The sequence below is a fragment of the Camelus bactrianus genome, chromosome 24, assembly GCF_048773025.1.
Source record: "Camelus bactrianus isolate YW-2024 breed Bactrian camel chromosome 24, ASM4877302v1, whole genome shotgun sequence".
NCBI classification, from domain to species: domain Eukaryota; kingdom Metazoa; phylum Chordata; class Mammalia; order Artiodactyla; family Camelidae; genus Camelus; species Camelus bactrianus.
The window spans coordinates 17,047,403-17,071,794 of record NC_133562.1 but is presented as its reverse complement, the minus strand read 5'-3'; the positions used below and the strand labels follow the sequence as shown (position 1 = coordinate 17,071,794).

The following is a 24,392-nucleotide window of genomic DNA, read 5'->3' as shown; positions in this document are numbered from 1 at the left end:
TGCCTTAGTGGGAAGCAGCCAAGCAAGAGGGACTGGAGGAGGAGCCCAGTACAGCCTAGGGGGCGCACTGGGGTGGTCCTGGCAAGCTAGCCAGAGCCCCAGGCAGTTTTCAGTTTGCTGCCTCCACACTGTGATAGGGGTAAGCGAGTCCATGCATGTATCTTCCAAATGGAGTCTCAGTTTCCTACAGCCCTCAGGTAAGCCCTCCTGATTCCCAGACCAGCTGAGAGGGCGCATCTTCCTTGTGGCAGACCCCAGGGCTAGGGTGCCTAATATGCGGCTTGAGCCCAGGGAGGATCCCTGAGCTGTGAGCTCCCCCTCCTCTTCTGTGTCCCCCACTAGGGGAACAGGTCCCGACCAGATCGCTTCTCTTCCCTTCCAACAGCCTCCCTGTCGATCTTTCTTCACAGCCTTGGTTGTAGGAGAGCTGTTCTGCCAGTCTCCAGGTTGACTTCAGTGTGAGTCACTCTGTGTAGTTGTAGTTTTGATGTGTTCGTTGGGGGGAGGTGAGCCCAGCATCCTCCACCATCTTGATCTCCAGCAAACTTTAAAAAAAAAAAAAAAAAGTTCATACTGGGGGCTCACTTCCTCTCTTTGAAGATGATTCCATAATTTAATTTGTGGGGATGTAAGGGACTGGAATTTTTTCAAAGGCATGTATTATAATGATTTCCAGCAAGTGCCATAAGTCTACTCACTGTTTCTTGATCTGTAGACATCATGACTGTGGCTTTAAGCCCTTGATCTATGTAAAGTCAGGCATTGTGATTACAGGGGAGGCGTCATCCTCGTCACCCTTTACACCTGGAAAAGGGGCAGAATCAGATTACCTTCGGTTTCCTTTATAAGGTGGCAGACTTCCTCAGCCACTCTTTTACTTGCAGATGTAACGCCTCTGACTCTCCCAGCTTTATGAAGACGATCTTCAGTTCTCCAACTCTGTTCAGGCCCCAGGCCTAAGCTCCCATTCCCCAAACTCTGGTTACTGTATTTTGTTCCTAGGAGAAGAAGGGCTTTCATATTTAGCAATTACTTCTGCAGCTTAAGTTTATGAATCCCTTTTTTCCCCCATTTTTTCCCTAGACATTAGGGATTTTTCATATTTTCCTTCTGAGCTCAGCATCCCACTAGGAAGTATGTTTGTTGCAATTCATTCAGCCTTTGGGCGTTTTGTAGCAGTGGAGAAAATCTTGATGTCAGAAATTTATCTTCCTGATTCCCCCCACCCCAGTACTTTACTGAGGTGTAATTTACCTACAATAAACTGCATGTGTCCTAAGTATACAACTCAATAAAATTTTAAATTATATGCATGTTAACCATTATCTAAATCAATTTATAGAATATTTCCATTATTCCAGAAAGGTTTCTCATGCTTGTTTCCACTCTGTACTCTGCCAGAGATCACCCTAGGATTTGTTCTGCCTATTCTTGAACCTGATATAAATGTAACGTCTTTCTTTGCTCAACATTTTTAAGACTTATCCCTATTGTTCCAACAGAAATTCACATTTTAAAATTCCAGACTAATATCCCAATGTATAAATACACCATTATTTTGATTATCCACTAACTTGTTGATGGGTATCTGGGTAGTTTCAGTTTGGGAGTACTGTGAAGCTCTGACTATTCTTGCGCAAATCTTACTGTGGGCGCATGCTCTCGTTTCTCTTGGTTGTGTCTGTGGAAGTCGGAATCGCCCAGTAGAGGGTGGGCGTATGTTTACTTTTGTAAGGACCCAACCCGCTGTCTCCCGAGGCGATCACACTGGGCGTATGTTTACTTTTGTAAGGACCCGACCCGCTGTCTCCCGAGGCAATCACACTGGGCGTATGTTTACTTTTGTAAGGACCCGACCCGCTGTCCCCGAGGCAATCACACGGGCTTCCACTTGCACCAGGTGCCCCACGCTCTCACCATCCAGCAGGTGTGCAACATTACTTCCCTGCGGTTCCGTTTCGCACTCCCCAGTGACGCATGGTGGGGCCTTCTCCTGTGCTAGCTGCACCTTTGGACAGCTTCCGTGAAGCATCTATTCAAGTCATTTATGAATTTTTATATTGTGTTGCTTTCACACTGGCTTTAAAACGTTATTTTTCTGCATACATGACTCCTTTGTCAGTTATGTGTCCCGCAAACATTTTCTCCATGGTCACGGATTGCCTTTTCACTTTAATAGTATCTTCTTGATGAGGTGGTTTAATTTTGGTGAGATTTATGGGTTTTTTCTTTTACAGTTAACATCTTTTGTGTCCTAAGATATCTGTCTATCCTGAGAGTCATGAAGATGTTGTCTTCTTCCAGAAATTCATTTTGCCCTTCACATTTAGGCCTGGGATCCATTCTGAACTAACGTGCACCGTGTGAAAGCATCAGTGTTCACTGATTTCTCATGCAGACATCCAGTTACTCCGGCTCCAACTGAAAGCATTTTCCCTTCCTTACTGAATTTTTGTTGAGGAGTCAATAATCATACATGTGTGGGTCTATTTCTGGACTCTGTTCTATACATTGACCTGCCTGTTGGTAGTACCTCTAATACCGCATTTTCTTAGTCTCTGTAGCTTTAAAGCAGGTCCTAAAATTGAGTAGTCTTCCAACTTTTTTTTTCTTTCTGCAACATTTTCTTGGCTCGTGTGGGTTTGTTGCATTTCCATATATATTTGCCAATATCTCCAAGAAAACCTCATTTTGTGATTTCATTGAATCTATAGATCAATTTGTGGGCAACTGAGATCTTAACATTAGTCTTTCAATCGACGAACATAATATATTTATTGCAGTGTTCTGTAAGTTTCTCTCAGCAATGTTGCATAGTTTTCAGGGTAAGAGTCTGGCACATGTCTTTGTTAACTTACTTTTATCTTTGATGATAAACTGTATGTTTAAAATGTAATTCTCAATTATTTGTTGCTAGTGTAAAGGTAATACAACTGAGTTTTGCCTCATATCCTGCAAAATTATTAGTTCTGGGAGATTTATCAAGCAAACACTTGGTAATCTTCAAGAAGTCAGGGAATGGGAGCAGTGTCATATAATTGGAAACATCTGATTTTCTGGAGCACAAAATGATTTCACGCTTTGTATTCCTCTTCTCCGTTATCTCCTCAAAAACACTACCTTTCTGATTTCCTTCTCCTTTGAAGAACATGTAATTCTGGAGTTAACTTGTTCTTGGTGTACTTCTTGAAAGATGGAGACAGCACCAGATCTTTACAGAGGAACCTTTGTTTTTCAGCTGAATGTGGAACAGGGAAACGAGGGCACGGCCTACATGCTGGCTTTTATTTGCAGAATGGTGAATAAAGTACTATTTTCAAGAATCTCAATTAGAACAGAAAGACATATTAAGATGGGTTGCGATTGGAGTAGGGTGACTAGATTTGTGAGATTCAAATTATCCTTAATTGTCCACTTATGAATTCTTCACTGGTCAATAATCCCATCTTTTCATCCTTCGCTTTCTTTTTCATTCACTCTTTTCTTTGCGGTTTGATTTAGAGCAGTGATCAGCACACCGCCTAATCTACAGACAGCTATAAAGAACAGGGAGCCAGTTTAACTTTAAATAAAACCAATGTAAGGCACAACTGTTCAGGAATATTTTGTATTTCCAAAGTATTTAGGAATTCTTTAATTAGAAAAATAAAGGCAATGGGGTTATCTATCAGGTTCTAAAAGTACCCATGGATTAAGTCACTCACATCACCCTTTTAAAAAATACAACAAAACCTTAAGTCACATTGCTGTTAAGCTTTCTTACAGTAAAGAATATGACCAAGCTACACTAGAGTATAAAACCTGAAATTCTGAGCATGAAAATAATTTATTGATTAAACATCTGGTTGATTCAAGCATTAGGCCTACCAAAGATAGAATTAACACAGCTCACGGAGTAGGAAAAAGTCCCACCCAGCACCTGCTTCACCTCAGATTTCCTGGGGACGAACGTCTGCATTCGGTGCTGCAGCCTCACCCCAGTGCGTCTGCGCACGCATCGTGCTCACCGACCTGAACAGGACACGAGACACTTTCTGCTCAACCTGCCAAGTATCGTTAGTGATGCAACTTTCAGAAACATTCTTAGGCACAAGAAACAGCACTGCCTGCAGTGAGAGTCTTTGATAATCAAAGAAAAGAATATCATTAAATATAATCTTACAAATAGGAAGGAAAATATATGCACTTTTGCTGATGGATTGCTTCACATATCAGGAAAAATTTCACAGTGAGATTTTTCTTTCTGTGAGATTCAAACATTAATTGATACTCAACTTCTAGTCAATTCTCAGGCTATTTTGTAGTATTAAAAATCAGAAAAAGAAAACTGATTTAACCTAAATGGAATTTAGGGAAGAAATGCAGGTCTAATAATACGGAATAAAAGCTGCACTTCTTTGGCTAACTCATTAAAAAATGCCAATTAAACATTTTCAGTCAAATTTTATTAAAAAAAAAAAAGCAGCAGATCAACATTACAATTCAAGAACCTAATCTAAATATGCACTTGACAATGAAGCACATCTGAGTATGGAGTGAAAAAAATTTTTCAAAAAACCATCAAATGTATCATGTCCAAATACCCAAATAATAAATCACTTGTGCAGGCCTTTTGCTGAGTGGAATCATAAACAAAAGAACATAAGATTTATTGCTGTGAAAACAAACCTGTAGTACAGTAGTATGAATCTTGGGTATTAAGCATTATCAGTTGAATCAAATTAGGAAGTTGAAAATCTAATAAGAAATTTGTGTGTGTGTGTGTGTGTGTGTGTGTGTGTGTGACAAAGTAAAGTCTATCAGCCAGCTGACCCAAGAGCAACTGAGATATCAAACTTGTTCAGTGAAACCAGACATTATTTTAAATCTCCATTTTTGAAGGCAATTAAAAATTACAATTCCAACAGTCCACAAACCAAATTAAAAACAAAAAAAAAAACACCATAGAACGCAATTAAAACTACAATCAAAGAACCACTTTTTTCTCAGCTCAATTTCAGCACCCCAAGGAAAAAAAAAAAGCATCCATGACCATCACAGATGAAAACAAAATGAACGTCATTGGAATCAGTTATTTTTCCCACTGAGGTATAAAATCTATATAGAAATTTGATACTATACTATAACAAATTGTACTTCTCATAGTTCTGTTTTAATTTCTTTTAAACCCTGTTTAATATAGTTTTTTTAATTGTTGTAAAATGTTTTCATGATTCTGAATCTGGTTCCAGTTCTTTTTCATTTACTTTTATATCCATATGTAATATACTGGCTACCAGTTCTAATCAGAAATTATGACAGCACGTTCAGCAGAAATTCCTGATGTGCAAGCAAACCACAGAAGGTGCAGCTCTCCCGAAAGCACATTTTGTAGATTGTTTCAGTCTGAATATTCTTTACAATGATTCTGGATGAAAGACTCTTTCAATCGTGTAAACATCAGCGTGCACAGTCTCGCAGCTGTGTGGTCTCACGTCCTCGGACAGGAAGGCTGGTTCACAGCGAGTGGGAGCGAGAGCTGCCGAAGCTTTAATGGCCGATAAACCTTACATCCCGCAGGAGGAAAGCACTTTTCCTTTTTTGCTACTTAAGAATGTGGCAGAAATGTATGCTGAGGTAGCCCAGTCAATCTTTTTTTGTTTGTTTTTTTGTAAATTTGGTCTCAGAATATTTCTGGAAGGGTGACGTTTCGAAGAAGCCACTGCTGGGACCGGCTTCCGTTGCAGTCTCTAATGCTGGGCACCTGGCTGTCCTCTTCTGTGGCTTTGTCCAGGCACTGATTGCTGTTCACATGCTGCAGGGTTAATTTCTGAAAGTGACAGGAAAAAAGTCTTAAAGTGGAAGACAAAACCAAAACACCTCAACCATCGTTTTTGGTGATTAGGACATTACTCTGTAGAGAAGATTTTTGTTTTTGCAAATTAAAAGGCAATGAAGAAAAGGTGTCTGTGTAAAGAGAGCATTAAAGGCTATGTGGTGGGAAGAAAGGCACTGGGGTTATAGTGGGTTACACTGGAGTTACAGGAAGATGACCTGAATTCTAAGTCCCAATTCTGCATAGCTCTGTAATACTGTGAGAAATTTCACTTTGTGCTTCAGTTTCCTGAAAAAATGATCAGATTAGTGATTCCTAATTTAGGATCCTCAACCTATTTTCAAAAAGGTATTTCAAAATTGTTTCGTTTTCCCATGATAAGGCTGTTCAAATTAACTCTGTGATTCCAAGCCTCAAGTCCTTAGCGATTCAGGGCTTGAAGACTCGAAATCGTAAGAAATCACAGTATTTATAAAGCAGTCCTTTATAAGTGGCTGGCAGATACGGCTATATGTCTTCCTGTCTACCTGTTTGCATTCCAGACTTGATGCTGTCACGGTGATTTCAAAAGGACAGGACAAACGAGAGTTAACAGCTACATACTGGCCCTACTAATGCACCCTACCCAGCCCCGGACAGGTGAAGGACGCCGACGCAGCGGTGTGGGAGCCTGCACTGCGCGTTGTCCTGGTAAGTGTGCAGAGCAGTAAGGAAACGCGAAGTGTTCTTTAGCACACATTTTTACTCATGGCTCTATTTTAACGTAATTCTTTTATCTGGAGCATTTCGTTTTCATAAGGCCTCTTTAGTACCTATTTGAACTTCAAACAAGCAAAGCAAAACCCAATGACTGTACACAACACAGCTACTTTGGCTTTCAGTTGCTTCTTCTGTGCTGTGGTCACAGTGGAAGCTGGCGAAAGGCAAATGTGCAGATGTCACAGTTTACTGTCAACTCTGACTCTGGTTAGTATTAGATACTTTAATTCCTACAAAGGCATAAGAACAGCGCCCGGAGGAGAGTCAGCATGGCAGGGGTGGCTTTTATTTTTAGACAGATGCTGTGTAGTTCACGTGTTGAGAGGATGGGCTTTGCCATCAGACATTTTTGGAGTGAGCTCCAGATTTGTCAGGTACCAACAGCATTGTTGCCCCTGAACAAAAACCTCTCTGAGCCCCAATTCCTTATCTATAAAATGGGGACAAAATGCTGCTGCCTGGCTCGGAGGCACTTACTACTGGAAAACAACATCCTAGCAACAGCCCGAGCAGCCACGGCTCAACATCCTAGCAACAGCCTGAGCAGCCACGGCTGCGCTCCGGCAGCCCCATCATTCTGTGTGCTGCCAAGGCTTTTAGTCACGTGTAAGACAAAAACAAAGCGCTTTTAAAAAGAACCCCTCAAATATTCCAGAAGATCCTGCAGGGCCTCTCTGAGTGGCCACTATCAGTACCAATAAAAACAAAAACACTAAACACAACAAAAAATTTAGTTGGGGAACTGGTCTTTATCATCCCAATTTGAAAAAATGTATTATTTCACTTATGTAAAATAAACTCATAACAAAGACATGATTAATGATCCACACTGGGTCTTTAACTGCTCAAAATTAAGACAGAATCTTCATAATTTCAGGAGACCTGGACCCTGGAGAAGAGCCTGTTCCAGAGCCCACTCTGGCTGCAGGTGCCGAGTTCTGTGGTCACTGGGCTCAGGAGAGGATCCGCCAGCACTGCCTAGTTTCCACAGAGAAAAGGTATGATTGAGGCAATGGGAAAAACAAGTGACAGGTAACTAATTGTAACCTTTGAAAAAGGAGGATAAAATTATTGCATAAAGTCCACCAGCCACCTAGAAAAAGTAGTTTGCTGCCTCCTTCCCCTAACTAGATATCACTATGTCAAAAATCTACACTTTATTCCCAAAAGGGCCGAGTGGAAGTAGTATGGTATTGTGCCCAGAATCCTGGACCAGGAAACCAGGGCTGCCTGAGAGCTGGGAACACCATTCACCTGCTCTGTGACCTTGGGCCAATTAACTTCCATTCTGGGCTTCTGTGTCTCTATGTATTAAACGTTAGCCTGGGTTTTATTTCTTGGGTTCCTCTGAAATCTAAGATTTCATGATTTAAGGTTTAGATTACACATTACTGAGATAAATAGATTATTTTTCTAGACTGCTAGTTTCTGAGCTGATGGAGGCAGCACAACTCTGCTGGTGCAGTCAGCTCAGGCTGTGGGACCCATGGTGCAGTCTGACTCCTTCCTCTGCCCAATTTTGCCGTCTCTTTCCTCCTGAACGCTAAGCTGGTTGCAGTCTGTTTCAGGGAGAACCCAGCCTGCACTACTAAATTCTATCTAAGGAAAGACACCTTGCAAAGTGCATTAGGAGTTTTGAAACTTACACTCGTAACTGGTTCTTTCAGAATACCCTAAATAAAGCAGCTCTAGTTTCAAAGCATTTGCTTTTGGAGTAACTATCACGGCAGCCCCTGCAGGTTATACACAGTCTGCCCACAGCCATTCCTACTCCCTGTCTCCGGGCCACGTCACACCATGAAGACGGGGACGCCACGTGCCTGTCTTCCCAGCCTCCCGTGCGGCTGGGGGGTTCCTGTGAGAGGAGGTTCTGGCCCATGAGACAGAGCAGAGTCTACTGCGGGGAATCCAGGAAAAGCTTTGGCTTTGCTGATAAAGAGCAGTTCATGGAGCAGTGCAGCATGCCCGCTTCCCGCCTTGAGCTGGCTGTGGTGGTGAGAGCTGTAGCACCCACGCAGTGGCCGCCAGGGAAAGCCAGGAATACTGCTGCCATTGAATCCACTTACCCCCATGCTTAAGAAAAAAAAACCACTATTTTTTCATGCTATTATATAGTAAATTGTTACCTAATTACATATATCATCATTTTCCAGTGAACATACAACTGGGGGTCTTTTTAATTTTAAAAATATTTTGGTTCCCACCATGACTGTGGGCTACACTGGCATTTACTGTCTGGAGTCAGAGATGCCATGTATCCTGCAGGGCTCAGGACGGCTGCACCCAAAATGGCAACAGCAGGCACCACGGAAACCACTGGAACAGGGTATTCGCACCATTTCCAATAGTCACGTTAATGGAACTACTGCTGCATTTAATACACGTGTATACTTTGTAGTCTGACACTGTGAAGGCAGACCCTGGATTGGGTCTATCTAATAGGGATGAGAAGACTGGTAGATAAATGACTGTAAAGAAGTACAGCATTACAGGGGTCAGAGACAATAACTAAAAGACAACTGATTTCTGGCTGGGATTCATGGATGTGACGTCAATTCCGGGTCCTCAAGAATGGGTAGGATTTGTTAGGCAGAGTGAACTGTATGATCTTAAACGTAAAGTGAGAAAGTCCAGGGTGTGTTCGGGGAATAGCAGGTTGACAATGAAAGTAGACCAGGGTTTGCGTGTGACCCAGTGTAAGGAGCAAAGGCAGCTGAAGTCACAGCTTGGCTCGGACGTCTTCATTTAGGGGTGGAATGAGGCAGCAGAGTGAGCCAAGCAGACGAAAGAAGCAGAGAGAAGAAAGCTAAGACAAGAAACTAAACACTAGTGGATCTAAAGCCAACGGGTAAGAGGACTTTAAAATACCTGCTTCGCAACAGTAAATGCTATTGGAAGTTAAGGAAAAGAGACGGGAATGCCCTGGCTGTGCATCCAGGAGCTGTTCCGGTACAGTGTCGGGCCCAGGCAGGAGCCAGGGTGAAGAACCAGAGGCACAAGTGCGGGCCATTCACTCGCTGTCATCCATCACAGGGGAAAAGCAGGAGGGTAGGCAGAAAGCACAGTAGGAACAAAAGTCGTTCCTAACGTGGAGAAGAAAGCTAGTGCTTGTAAGCAAAAGAAAAATAACCAGAGAAAAGATGTAGTGAAGGTGCTGGTGCCAGAGCCGCAGAGCAAACACACAGGCTGGGAGGTGCAGCCAGATACGAGGAGAGGAAGAGAGGTTTACTGGAGATGCTCTGCCTGAATCAGTGTCTTTCAAGCACCTTGATGTTAAGTGCAACACACAGCAGGTGGGAAGAGGGAGCGGCTCCAGAGGAAGGCAGAGAGAGCGGCTCCAGAGGAAGGCAGAGAGAGTTCTGTCACATATGTCACCGAAGCATCATGATGAGCTGGAGAATTTCATTAATTAACGAGACTTGTACCCAGGTGTTTAACTCAGTCATTTTTTCTCCCACCCTAAACGGAGAGCTTGCGACCCACAGGGGGGAGTGGCCACATGGTGACAACAAGGACCCAGGGACTGGAGGCAAGACCAAGTTAGTTACTGGGGAGATTAAATAAAGCATGTTGTTTTACTTACATTGTTTTTCCTGTCAATTTTTAGAGTATGAGAACACTGATCCATATGCAGACTCCACAAGGGTTCACTCTTTTAGATACAAAGCAGTATATAAAATCCACCCAACAACACAATTTTATTCCTGTATTCAACTGGATCACTTACCACTGGGTCATACTCCCAAAGTTGGTTGCCTTTTAGGTGGTGGCATTTGAGCATTGTGACTGGGCCGTTAAGTTTGGAGACATCCAAACAGAGGTCATCTGTTCTAATTTCTTTGTTGGCGGTGTAAGAGAAAACCTGAAAACCAGAAGTGCACACGTATGAGCTTTGGCAATAAAGTAAATTAATCGCTGTTTTATGTGCCCAAGAATCTGGCAGGGAGAAAGACAAGTATTTCAAGATACGTATTTTTTCAACTTTCTTAATGTAATGGAGAGTAAGTGACTCAGAAAAGCTACTAATAATTTTGAAGAGAGGAAAGAAAAAATGACCTTGAGTTCTCTGTATACACTGAGCATATTGCCAAGGGCTGTCACCTTGTTTGACCAAAAAGGACAAAACAAATTCATTCACAACCATGTAAATACAGTTCTCATAAAAGGCCTTTTACAAATGTTTCATTTAAAAATAATCATTATACTGAAGGCTCAATTCTCCTAAAGGTCTTCATTATTTTCTCTTTAAAGGTAGAAAACATTTCCTGAATGACATCATGAAGTAAAAAAGTAAGAAGATTTAAAACAAATCTGAAAATTACACCTTTAGAGCCTAAAATACTCACCTGATTACCTCCCATACCGTGACAGTTAAAGATCCCAACTTTTTCATTCTCTTTTCTAGCCATATTATCTAGACACTGATTTGTTTCCACATTTCGTATCTGTGGGACAGTGAAAATGCCACACGTTAGCGAGGCTGACCGGACAGGCGCACACACAGTCTGCACTTCCCGCTGACCCTCTAATTCCTGAGGTAAAGGCTATGAGTTGGGGGAAAAAAATCACTGTATGGCTAAGATTCTGTCAGTTTTTTTTTTTTTTCAAACATACAAACTGATTTTATTTACAATATCCTATAAAAATGTGAATTTAGAATAGCAGCGGCTTAGTTACTGAGGCGTTAACAAGCAGGCCACAGAGGGTAAAATCTGTTCCTGATGCAGAAAGCCAGCTGGCGGGGGCAGTAAAAGGCCGCCTGCCTTGGCAGTCATCTCCCATGGGCTAACAAGTGGCTCTTTGTAGTATGTCTGTATTCTGGCCCAGATAACAATGCCTAGGTGTTGTCCAAAATCGGGTCAGTTCAAAGAAAACAAACAAAAAAAGCTCATTCTCTATTCTGCAGGCGAGCAACTGCCATAAATCTTCCCACAGCTTCACCCACCCGGGGCCTTTCTTGATTGGAATGAGGCTCCAGCAAAGGGAACAGATGCTCAGTAACGAGGCCAGAAACTCAGCGCGCCCCTTGCTTGTTTGAGGGTGACTTCCTGAAATCACAGCAAAGTTCAGAGGCAGGGCGCTCAAGTCAACCCGCAAGCAGGCTCAGGAACCTCCCAGGATGAAATTGGGAGCCGTGCTGGCCCTGGCGCTGGACAAAGTGCAACCAGGCCCAACAGCCTCCTCTGACTCACCGCCATCCAGCTCCCCTCTGTCACCTCTTCGCCCGACCACATCCCACTTTCCTACTTTACATCTCTTCCTCTCTCCCCAAACCACCAACCCCCTCCTTCACCCTCAGCCAACGATCTCGCATCCAACCGAGGAAACAGCTCACCCGAGAACCCCCCCACCCTCCCACCTCAAACGGCCGGCTTCTAGCCCCCCACCCTGTCCCCTGCACTTGGCCCCAGGCCCCCCACCTTCCTCCCTGGTGCGGGGGAGGAACTGCCCCCCACGCCCCCAGGTGCACGTGGCTCTGCGGTCAGTGCCTCTTTTCTAGCATCTTCACACGTTCTCTTTTGTGTCATGTGCGCCAGCAGTTTCATCATAGCAAAATATAAAAAACCCTTCTTTAACCACCCCCTCCACCCCAGCTACCACTCACTTCTCTGTTCTGCTTTACAGCAAAATTTCTCAACCACACTCATCATCTCCACTTCCTCTTCTCCTGATCTCCTTTGAAGCCATCAGACATTCTGTCCCTGCCACCTCCACAGGAGCCCGCCTGACATGGAGAGCTGGAGCCTGACAGCGTCTCCCGCTAATCCAGCGGCCAGTGCCCAGGCTCGTCTCCCTACCCTTTCCGCACTGTTCCGCACAGCCCATCACGTCCCCGTCTGTGAAACAAGCCCTTCACTCAGTCTCTGGGACATCACTCCCTCGGTTCTCTTTCTAGTTCAGTGCTCACTCCTTCTCATCAGTCTCTTTAGCTGATTCCTTTTCATCTTCATAATTTCTAAATAGTGGAGTTTTTTTATGGCTTGGTCCTCAGTCCTCCCCTCTTCTCCATTGGCATTCACTCCTCCCAAGGTGCTCTCAAAGTTCTGTGGTTTTAAAAATGACCTATATACTAACAGCCCCTAACTTTCAATCTCCAAAATCTTGTCCAAGGTGCAGGTTTTTTAATGTAACTACTTACATACTGTCTTTACCTGGATCAAACTGAACGTGTCCCGAACGGCACTGCTCAGTGCCTCCTGCACCTGCTCTGCAGGCTTTCCCATCTCAGTGACACCATGTTCCCTGTCCCAGCTCCTCAGGTGAAATCTTAATATAATCCTCGGCTACTCTTTTCTCACCAATACGCCAGCTCTACTCTCCTTCCCATATAGTTTTGCCTGAAACAGCAGACAGTCTGATCCTTCCAGTGAAAGTTTGCTCGTCGCTCCCTGTGGCTTCCCACCTCAGAACCGAACCCGGAGTCCTCCCCACGGCCTGCAAGCTCTGTGTGATCTGGCCTCACTACGTCTTGGCCTGTTCCTTTACTGCTCCCCCCGGCCCACTGCTCCAGCCAGCCAGCCTCTCTGCTGCTTCCGGAACGTGCCAAAGTGCATTCTTGCCTTACGTCCTTTGTATTTGTTTTTCCTTGTGCCTGGAATACTCTTTCCCCAAAATCCATCTCTGCCCTCATCTTCATACGCCTTCTCCTGTGTGTGAGTATCTCCCAACGTGCCCTTTTCACAAGGACCCCAGTCACACTGGATTAGGGCTCACCCTGATGACCTCATTGTAACTTAACTGCCTCTGTAAAAACCCCATCTCCAAATACGGCCACATTCTGAGATACTGGGGGTTAGGAGACAGGAATCGGGGTGATGCGTCCACACACCCGGAACACCAAAGGTGGCCAGCAAACTCCAAAAGCCAGAAGGAGGCAGAGGACAGATCCTTCCTCACAGAGCTCAGAAGGAAGCAAACCTGCCCAGACCCTCATCTCAGACTTCTCATCCCCAGAACTGTGAGATGGTACGTTTCTGTTGTTCCAGCCCCTCGGTGGCAGCCCTGGGAAGCTAACAGAATCTGTGACTTGATCAGACCCCTGGGCTAAAGAGAAGGACCCACTCAGACTTCCTACACGTGGAGCCCAGCGTCGGCGGGGACGCAGAGTGAACGGCTCTCAACCCTCTGGGGATGCGGTGGGGAGGGGCACGAGGATCGCTGCCTCGTGAGCGTCCTGGCAGGAGGAGTCACGCCGGAAGGGAAGTCTTTCTCACATGAGACCCCACACTGTGGGCAGCCACAAGGTAAAAAGGCCGAACTCCAAAGCACAGGTAATTACGTTAACTAATTATGAGCATCAATAAGTAAATTACTTACTAAGTTTCAAGAAGATCTGCCGCTGAATTCTAGGAGCCATGACTAAGGCATCATCAGGAATAAAGACGCTAACCACCACTCATTCCAACTTGCATCCCAAACTGAGATTTAGGGCTCCCGAAGGAAGATAAACGGATGCTAAAAATACAGCTTACCATAAACAGTCTTTCAAGTTTCCTTGTCAGTTCTTTACAGTTTATCTTTACTGGAAGTTCCTCAAACTTTGATCCGGGCTAATTAATGCTAGGACATTAGCTTCAGGAATATATGGTTTCAACTAAATGGGCCAGTTTGTTAAAATAAGTCGTCTACTGAAGACACTAATATATTGTAACAGAGGTCTAACTGTGAAAGGTTAGGCACACAGCATTCTTATTTTAATAAAACATAACATGAAAAAAAATGAAGTTTCAAGTGATAAGGTAGACTGTCAGCTAACAAGAACTTCCCACACTGGACTACGTAACCCTAATATGGAGGTGCTCCCTGCTTACAAGTTTAACCTCTGTTTTTTTTGATAAATTAGTGAGAACATAATAACCACACAGAATACTTTTTCCCCCTTACCTCTCCCAAAGAGAAATAGTGACGTGGAATCTGAGAGTCAGGATAAATGTTCTCAAGGTACCAAGAGAAAGGTCTGCATTGGAGTTTGTGTCTCAGACCCAGCCTTGATGATATGTCTCCGTAGTCTACTTTTGTAACACCTGTCAAAAGAAGTAAGCGACTGAGTTACTGACGTGCTACTAGGTAACAAACAAGCCAGGCGAATGGGAAAAGTGGCAGCAGCTGGTGCCGCGTGACTATGCAAGTGACATACCATAAACCCACCTCCCCAGGACAAAACAAGGAAATCCATTAATATGTGTTTTTCAAAGAAAAATTAAATTTATGTGAATGATACACATGCTAATATTATTACAAACAAATGTAAGTTATATGGGGCCAGAACACTTTAAGATTTGTTACAGCAAAAACAAAAATAAGTATCAGTGTTGCCCAAATACTGAACAGAGCACTTGTTTTTGGTCAGGTTTCTCGCACACGACTGACTGCGTCGCGCACCCTGCCACTGGGCAGTGGTGACGAGGCGCGGATGGAATGGTCACAATGGCGGGTGGAGTCACAGCTGACAGAACAGCTGCTCCCAAAACACTGGGAAGAGCAGAGCGAAGTTCCTGGAGAGAAGTCCCTTGAGGCATGCTGGAGGGCTCTGCACTCGCCCTGGAATACTTGGCAGTCTCATATAAATGCTAAATGCTGCAGTTGGGTTTAAAAAAAAAAAAAAAAGAGCACGGACAGCACCTGGACCAACAGGAACTTCTGCAGCACTGGGTGACGCACTGCCGCGTCACTGACATACCGCAGCAGGCATTCCGCCGGCACTCTCTGTACTATGTGTGCTTTCACTTATTCCTAAAACAGCCTAGCAGGTAGATGCTTCACCTCTCCTCAAAGCTTCTTTTCCACCCCTTCTTACCTCTCCTCAGAATGCATAAGGATCAGGGTCAAGAGAGTCTTGTATTTCCAATGCAAAACAATGCTAACCTGGAGAAATTATATAGAAGAAATTCTTGAATTCATCCATCCACACTTCGGCAAGTCGTCTGTTATTTTTATTGATAATCTGTCCCGTGCCTCCTGGAAACGTGTAGGGTGTAGCTTTCCGGAACACATGTCCGACATGTGAGCATGTGACAATCTCCAAAGTCCCTCCACACTGCCAAATCTGAAAGCAGCAAGGAAGACCGGTTTTACACACCAATAGTTTTTTAAAAAATCATTCACATCTATTGAGCTCAATCAAGGGTGTATAGTGGAGCTCCTGTTACATGGTCACAAAGCAAGTGCTTCCTCTATGTGTGGTTCTGATCGAACCAGAAGCTGAAGGTTAAATCCAGAAGGATAAGTTAAAGGCTAAATTCAGAAAAGACATGCCATCTACAGCAGTATTTTTCTAACTGCAGGCCATCACTCTTACAAGGGTCATAAAATTCAAATTTGATGGATTGCAACCTGTACTTACTAACAAGGACATACTGTTCCCTGAAATGTTTACATTTTGGGTTGTGCGTATAACTTTATTAATATGGTTCATGGTCAAAAAACCTTTGACCACGGAACATTCAGCCAGAGTCTTATCTGTTCCTCCTCCTCCAAACCTGTGTCGCAGCCTGTGCATCAACTAGAACCTAGGAATCAAACCTGGACGACTCACGCGAGACTCGGTGGGACAGTGAGAACACACTCTATGTCTTTGTCAGAATAAAAACAAAAAGGGGTACAAGAAAGATCATTAAGTACAGTTTCACATCCTTAATTAATTATCCTTCTGCTCCTTTCAAAACACATTTTCCCATAAGTTAAACATCTTCTAATTACAATTAAAACACATTTTGAAAAGTTTTGATTTTGTTAAATATTCAGTGTTCCTACTTTAATGTTTTTCCAGGATTGTAAAGTGATACAGGTTGGTGGGATCTCCAAGACAATCAGGAGTCCAAACCTCTCCTTTCATGAAGGCCAAAGCGCCCCACCAGGAACAAGGCGAGCTAGCTGCGTTAGGCCTCAGGGCAACTCAGTGTGGTTTCCGCTATAAGCCATGTGTCTAAAGTCCATTATTTTCAGAAACACACCGCGTCATCTTAAAAATATGTTGATTTTTATGAACGTGAAATGCATAAGACAAGGCTGACTGGGTAAAATTAATTCAGAGTGATTTCAGAATTCTTTTGCCTTTTTTTTTTTTATCAAAAAATACAAAGCTGGTGAAATGACCAGGTTTTAGACAAGAGAAAAACTTTCAAACCAGAAGGACACAGCATATTAAAGAAAGTGAAGTTATGTTTTTGGCAGTTAAGTAACACAGTAGCATCTACATGTTATTTTTTGTTTATTTTTAGAGTTTAGATTACTTCCTTGAAAGTAACAAATTAAAAACAACTACGGAATCTTGTGTAAGTTTTACAGGTGGGCTATTAAGAAAACTAATTTATTTGCTTAAAATTGTTCAAAATGAATCCTTACTAGTATCACCAAACTGTTTATGGACTGAAGACTGTTAAGTCTGATTAAACTCACATTATATTCACTTTTTATTTTTTATTTAGAGATAACATGAATATTTAAAGCATATCCATATTTGAGGTTACACAGATTACTTTTTTCAAAGGGAACTTACCCTAAAGGAAATTTCTAGGTTTTCTCCTCCCCAAATATCCATTCCAGCATCATATGTTCCAATTTCCTGAAAGTAATCTCTGTCTATTGAAAAAAGGCCTCCTGCCATTGTAGGTGTTCTGAAATTCAATCATAATACTATACTGTTAATTGTAACAATTTAAAATTTACTATCAGTTTTTGTTTTTAAAAGTAGTTTTTTAACGGTTTATGACTACGGAATAAATGCTTATTCTCACACTTTTCAGAAACGTTCATTGGCCCCCAGGGCTCGCTTTGTTTTTATGCTGTTATTTGGCTTCCAGACATGACCTGCACCCCAGTCATGCTGTCACAGCTCCTGCCCGGACGTCCTTCTCTGCCTGGACATCCTTCCCGGCCCAGTCCCAAGGGCTCTTACTGTCTTTAGTACCTTTCCTGGTCCTTGGGTCCCAACTGAGCTTCCACCCCAAACTCCTTAAAATGAAGCTGCTTCTTGAAATCCTCTCCACCTGACTGTGTACCCACTCCATAGTTCCTAGCAACCGTAAATGCAGTTGAGCACATTAACCAACTAGACTCATACCAGCAGCTCTAACAGAGCAGCTTCTTAAGGGTGGCAAACATTGCAGAGATGTAAGATTAAATAGGATGAAAACAATGCAGCCCTTTCCCTGAACCTTTAAGGAAGGAGACGAAGAACCGAATAAAATCCACATGCTCCTCCTAGGGGCTCATCACCCTGACTGAGTCCGGTACACTCTCTGCCTCGAAGCCTGGCCCAGGTATGCAGAGGGGGTGGGAATACACAGAATTAAGCAGAGAAATGATAATGAAAGAGGATTTAAATAAATGAAAATCAAACACTGGTTTCCTTGAGGAATGAGTATGGAGAAAAAAAGGACTCCAACTAGGAGAAAGTAATTAAGTTCCAGAGACAGAGAACACTATGAAGATCGTATTTTAGGATGAGCTGGCCATCTCTGTAGGCCTAAAACATACTCATTCCATGCACTGGTCAGGGCGGCAGCATTTGCTTTTCTAGTAGAAATAGTTATTTCCACAAAGAAGCTAGGACTTACTTTGATTTTAGAAGAGAAGAAAGAGGAAGAAGGTCTAATACCTTAGGAGGCACAGGACAAGGGCTGACACCCAGCTTCTTCACTGAGTGCAAGGCTTTCTTCACCTGGGTCTGGGGGTCACTCTAAATGTCCTAGGATTATATGCAGAACCTTCTGTTTGCCCATGTACATCCCTGCTCCCCCCACCCCCTTTACAGGAGACTCATAGCTTTTTATCAGATTTTTCAAAGAAGTCCATCATCTGTGAAATGCTTAGGAACACTTGGTTCAGATGGTGATCTGAACTGTCGTCAGGAGAAGAGTGGGGAAGTCCCTCTACAAGGAAAGGCCTCGGGCTGGCTAGGGAGAAAGAGCGCAGAATTAGTGAAACCTCTCTTCAGCTTTGCCAGAACTGGACTTAAAGGAAGACAGATCTGGGAAGCCCAGGAGAGAAGAAAGCTAAAAAGCCTGGTTCTGCAGGAACTCCCAGTTACTACAGAAGCAGCAGGCTGATGCAACCAGGATAAATCCTACGATGGCTCAGAAAGCTCAAGGCCTCAATCTAAAGGTCCTAGATAGCATGACGGTTTTTATCCCTTTCTGAAAAAAATCCACATAAGACCAAATGTAGAGCAAAAAAAAAGCAGAAATGCGTTCACGGAAATCCTTTTTCATACTTTTGTCAATTCTGGCTATTTTTATATTTCAAACAATTTTACTAATCTTATCAGGTGGTATGAGTCTGAACTTAAAATCTTAGATTTTAGTGCAAGGACCCAGTTTTAGGTAATATTTTCACATACTGGCACTTACAATTAATTAAGGGACTGTTTAAGTTAAATATTTTTATCCTAAATAACTGAATTAAAGCATGAATCTGACTTACAGACTTGCAAAATGTTCATACAGGAACGAAAGAACATATGCGTATCACCATCTCACTGGCACTAGATTTACAGAAATGAAAGATTCTAATTTTATTAATTCATCAGAGGAAAAAAATCCCTCTCTGAAATGATGATGTGTGTGAAAGATGGCTCCTAACTACACGTACAGTGCACAAACGCTTCATGTCTCTCAAAATACACTTCTAATCCTGCTAATACAACTCCCAAAGCTTCACACCCCTCTGCCAACAACACGTTAGGGAAAATGTTTGACAAACTAATTACCTGACAGGAAGAGTCCGATCACCTTTCCTTCTGTCCATCTCTCTCTGGGGAACAGGATACCAGCGGAAATTGAGCTTCCAGTTGAACCCGCCATAGGTCATGTCAGAGCCGGCCATGTACTCAAAAGTATCGTCGCTGATCACGTCGATGATAGGACAGACCACTGTCCTCCTAAACTCATGAAAGCGAATTAAAAAAACCTTTTAAAACGTTCATTCTGAGGCCTGTCATAACAACTATATAACAATTGTATAGTGAGTGTTTTTAAAATAAAAATACAGTCTATGTTAATGTTAAGACAATGGTGAAAAAACCTCTCTGCTATATCCTGCCAAGGTAGCAACATAATTACTCATCATATTTATTTGCTGATAACCTTCCACACCTCTTCCATTCATACTCTGACATACTGGCCACGTGTAAAAATCCTTCGACTTTTTCTAGTTTTCAAAAATGACTATATATTTAATAATTTTAAGCTCACACTTTTCCTAAAAAATGGCTCTTGGACATGTATGTTCCTTAGAGATTTCCGCTGTTAAGATACTAAGTGATGATGTTTATATATATATATAATTTCACTTTTGCCTTAAGAAGAAACTTCCAGGAGTGAGATCAGCCAAGTCAAGAACCTTTCGTGGCACTACGCATCACCGATTCCCAAGTATCACATGTACGTGCAACGTCCTCACAGTGCTATCAGCTTCAGATACTGTTTTCTTGTAATTTTATTAAGCAGTTATCTCAGGATTTTAAAAATTTGTATTATTATTAAAAAGAGTATTTTCCCTGAAGTTTGTATTTCTTCATACAAATTGCCTGATCATACACACTGAAAAAGTTTTCTCTTGGTATTTGTGATTTTCACACACTTGAAAAAATTCACACATAACCACAGCCCATTCTGAGGAAAGGTACCCTGCTCAGAGCCCCCGGGAGCCACATTTGAGAGTATGTGATATCCTCCCCATCCAATTGGTGTCTTATTTAAGAAACCTTTCTCTATTCCCTAATCATAAAGATATTCTCCCATATATTATCTTTAAAAAGAATTGTATTTTTGCCTTTCATATTTGTCTTTAACCCTCATGGAACTGACTTTGGGTGTGACACGCAGTAAGTATCCAACTTCATTTGTTCTTCTTAAGGATGACCAATTATTCCGGCATTATTTAACAGTCCCTTCTTCTGCTGTAATTTTAAGTGCCTGCTCTGTCATAGGTCAAGTTTTCCCATAAACATGGGCGGCTCTGTTTTACTCGTCTGTTTGTGAATTCCTGCATCAGCACATCACTGCCACAATTGAAACGGCTTTGAAGTAAGTCTGACTCTAGGAGGGCAGCCCCACTGGACCTGGCTCCTTTTTTTCCAGGGGTATTTTAGCTATTCTTAAAAACATGCATTTCCACGTAAAGGTGAGAATCAGCCAGTTTCTCCAAGAAAATTCTGTTGAGATTTCAATTAGAAATGCACTGAATTTTTAGATCAATGTGGGGAGAAATGACATTTTTCTATTGACTTTTCTATCCATGAACATTACCCTTCTCTCTCTGCTCAGATTACTTTCCAGTGAATTTCAACAGTTTTCTATTTCATGCATCATTTGTTAAACATATTCCTAATTACCGCCTATGATTTCCATTGCTATTATAAATGGTTTCATTTCTTTTCTTCTTTTCACGTATTTTCTACCTATTCCTAACTCTTATGGAGAAGGCAATTGACTTTTCTATGGTGATCTTACGTTTGTCAATATTGCTAAATTCTTACTGTTTTCTACTATGTTGTGTATAGATTACTTTTCTTCATAAAAAACACATCATTTGCAACTGACAGCACTTGTATTTTCCTTTCCAATTCTTATACACCTTGTTTCTTGTATTACTGCAGAGTCGAAGGCTTCCAATAATACTGAGTTAACAGTAATAATTCAGGGCCTCCTTCTCTTGTGCCATATCGTTCAAAAATTACTTTCAACATTTCTCCATTAATACGATGTTTGCTAGGTAAGGTGTGTGGTTTTGGGGGGGGTTAACTATCTTTTTTTTTTTTAGATTAGTAAATTTCCATTCTGTAATAGTTTACTAAGTATTTTTAATCATAAATTGATGTTCATTTTAATCATAAATGAACACTTTTTTCTGTATCTATTAAAGTGGTCAGAGTTTTAATGATAGGGTTTTAAGCAGTTTCAGAAACATGTTAATGGGGTATATTATGTGAACTGGTTTTATAATATTAAACCAACTAGTAATGACATGTTGTTTATGTATTGATACAGAATATGACATGATATGATATATATATATATATATTGCTCCCGCTCCCAGTTGGACCCAGTTTGCTGGTGGTGTGAGGTTTCCGTATTAGCATTCATGAGTGGGTCTGTAATTTTCCATGCACCTCTTTTCTGACTGCATATCAAGGTTACACTAGTCTCATAAAAAGAGCGGAGTGGGCTCCCCCTTTCTCTACATTCTGCTTACAAATTCTTGACGGAAATCTGTTCGCCCTCTTCCACTCCGTACCAGTTTTCTCTGGCGTGGTAGGATTCATTTCTCATTCTCACTAACAGGGAGGTACAGACACGGAGAGCCTCGCTTTATACAGGTGTTTGCTATCTGCCTTCCCACTGTAGGCAGGGCCCAGGCCTCGCCTCCACCCTCCCATCCGTTTTTCTTTCAAGGCAGAAGCCGTGCTCCCCGAGCTCAGCAGGAGCCCCACAAGTGAAAGCTGGCGTTAGTGTCTGTGCTGCTTACTTCTCTGCTCGTCATGCTGAGGTCTGCAAACTTTCTTACTTTGGTGCCAACTCAGTGATGCATTTAAAAATGTGTCTTCTATTTATCCAGCATTTAGCTTTCTCAGTTGGAAAAATTATTCAGGACACCTAATCTACCATTCAGCCCAACTGGAAGTTGTCATGGCTGTTATTTCAGCCAATTTCCCTTCGTATTTCTGTCATCACCTCACACTGCTTTCTCTCTGTGGGTCCAGGCTCCTGCTTCATAAAGGTTACAAGATGTCTTTAAGAAAGCAAATACTTCCGAAATCAGTCATCTGTTACACACAGAAAACAACGCACAGAGATACCCTATTCCTTCTGCAGGCAATGCGCTCCTTTCTAAAGATCTTCTCACTGCCCCGAAGCTGGCTTTTTCTGTTTATTCTTCTTTGAAAGGGGAGAGATGTAGGTCCAGCATTTGCTTACAAACAGAACAGATGCAGTGGCTTTAGGTCCCACTCTGCTCCACTTGACTAGTAAAATTTTACGCTGCTGAAATCTAAACCTTAATGTTAAGTAGCCACAGCCTCTGGGTCACACTGCAATGAGCAGCAGAAATTCAACTAGCACGGGTCTAGCAGACTGAGGTCCGGCTCCCTCCTGATACCTAAGAGCTAAGCCAGGGCCTAGCAGCAGGTCATCCTTCGGAAGCCGTGCATCATGAGAGGCTGGCCCTGCTCCGCACGCTCCTCCTGTGTTACCTGAGATCACAGCGCTTCTCCTCACGCAGCCAAACACTTCCGCAGGCAGCGTGTGTCTCCCCGCCCCCTTCTGCTCCTTCGTGCTCCGGGCTGAGAGCTGCAGTCCCAGTAAGGATGCAGACAGAGAGGGGCTGCCCTGCCCGCCCCAGCGTTAGCTCGAGAGAGCAGGGACGAGGGTTTATCCTCCCTTCCCTGAGTTCACTGTCCTTGTGTTCTGCTCCCGTTTAATGAACAGAACGTACAGTGTGCGTCCTAACACCCCCTCTCCTAACCCACCCTCATTAACAAGACAGCCTACAAACGTTCCTTCTAGACTTCAGGACTTGGCCTTCTTCATGTTTAGTCTAGAGTGCTCCTCACAGGTATTTTTAAAAAGAACTTCAGGGGAAATTATCTTTGTATTTATTTAGAGATCAGAATTTTGCAACTTACCATGGGTTAGGACAAACGCAATGGAAACAATTTACAGACGCCAGAAAATTACCTGTCATGTTTGATCCTGGCTAGGAGAGGCTCCAGCCAGCCCACCGTGCACTCACAGTGCGCGTCCAGAAAGGTGATCACTTGGCCTTTAGACACGGCAGCTCCTTTTAATCTAGCTCGGATCAATCCAGAACGCTGCTCCATTCGAATTACATGAACTGGTACTTTTAATTTTTTCACATAACTCTCTAGAGGTCTTTTCAAAAAGTCTGAAAGATTAATAAAACAAAACCAATAAAAAATAACTTGAAAAAACTGGGACCTGGCATTATCCAGATGTAAAAGAATTTTGATTTGCAATATTCATTCCACACATATTTACTGAGCACTTTCCGTGAGGCTCCCTGACTCACAAACCCTTTTCACTCAGGAAGCCTTTGTACTTCCTAAGAGAATGTACCAGAACTGCCTCTACCTCATTACATGAGGAATCAGCAGAGAACCTTTGGGCTCAGGCTGAATCAAAGATAACACACTTCTCTAAGCGACTCTCTGTCAGGCACAGTTCTTTTTGCTAATCATGCTTAACGATCAGGAACAGAAAGAGCAGTCTGAGAGAATTAAATCCAGAACACAATAGAGAGAAGGAACAGAAGACACAGTAGGTGTTAGAGTTTAGAAAATTGTGGGATTTCTTTAAAGGCAGAAACGAACTGTCTCACAGATGATCACAGACTTTGACTCCATAGCTCTTTTATCAAGTCAGAAGGGAGTGCTGGACTGCAGCCGTACGGCCAAACAGAGATCACTAGCAGACAGGTCAGTCTAGGTAAAAAGGGCTTTAAGAGGAAAGGATAGGTGAAGAGGAAAAGAGAAAGGGAGGATGAGTTCATCACGAAAGCCACTGTCCTGGAGGATTCCAACAGATGCTGTGCCCCTGAGCTGAGGATTTCCTGCCTCCGAAGTACATAACTGACTTCAAAAAGCAGAAAAGGTTCCATTTACTCAAAGAGAAGGAGTTTTTCAGACCATGTTAGTTTGTGGTATTTATGCCACAGAAGCTATTGATGGTGGTACGGTCAGATGTCTTTCCAAACAGCTCCCATTCAACAGTGTAAAGACAATCTCTCTAGAGAAGGAAAAACTTGACATGGAACTGAGGGGACTCCTGTGACCAGCTCTGTACCACAGGACCCGAATAAT

At 42.7% G+C, this 24,392-nt stretch overlaps 1 protein-coding gene and 1 long non-coding RNA gene across 5 annotated transcripts in view; one reads left to right on the top strand and one right to left on the bottom strand.

Annotated features, from left to right (window-relative positions):
• Positions 1-9,000, top strand: part of LOC105062809 (uncharacterized) — a 46,470-nt gene extending 37,470 nt beyond the window's left edge. The window contains exons 4-6 of the long non-coding RNA XR_006722032.2: positions 6,358-6,505; positions 7,452-7,572; positions 8,840-9,000. This is a non-coding gene — a long non-coding RNA (uncharacterized LOC105062809). The remainder of the gene's footprint in view (positions 1-6,357; positions 6,506-7,451; positions 7,573-8,839) is intronic.
• The window catches only part of GALNT1 (polypeptide N-acetylgalactosaminyltransferase 1), a 78,810-nt gene continuing 58,009 nt past the window's right edge, over positions 3,592-24,392 (bottom strand). For all 4 annotated transcript variants that reach the window (XM_045510834.2, XM_074352240.1, XM_074352239.1 and 1 more), the window contains 8 exons: positions 23,251-23,458; positions 19,284-19,454; positions 17,073-17,190; positions 15,440-15,620; positions 14,459-14,598; positions 10,921-11,019; positions 10,302-10,436; positions 3,592-5,809 (listed from right to left, as the gene is read on the bottom strand). In XM_045510834.2, coding sequence (XP_045366790.1) covers positions 5,663-5,809; positions 10,302-10,436; positions 10,921-11,019; positions 14,459-14,598; positions 15,440-15,620; positions 17,073-17,190; positions 19,284-19,454; positions 23,251-23,458 — 1,199 coding nt within the window. In that variant the 3' untranslated portion in view covers positions 3,592-5,662. The remainder of the gene's footprint in view (positions 5,810-10,301; positions 10,437-10,920; positions 11,020-14,458; positions 14,599-15,439; positions 15,621-17,072; positions 17,191-19,283; positions 19,455-23,250; positions 23,459-24,392) is intronic.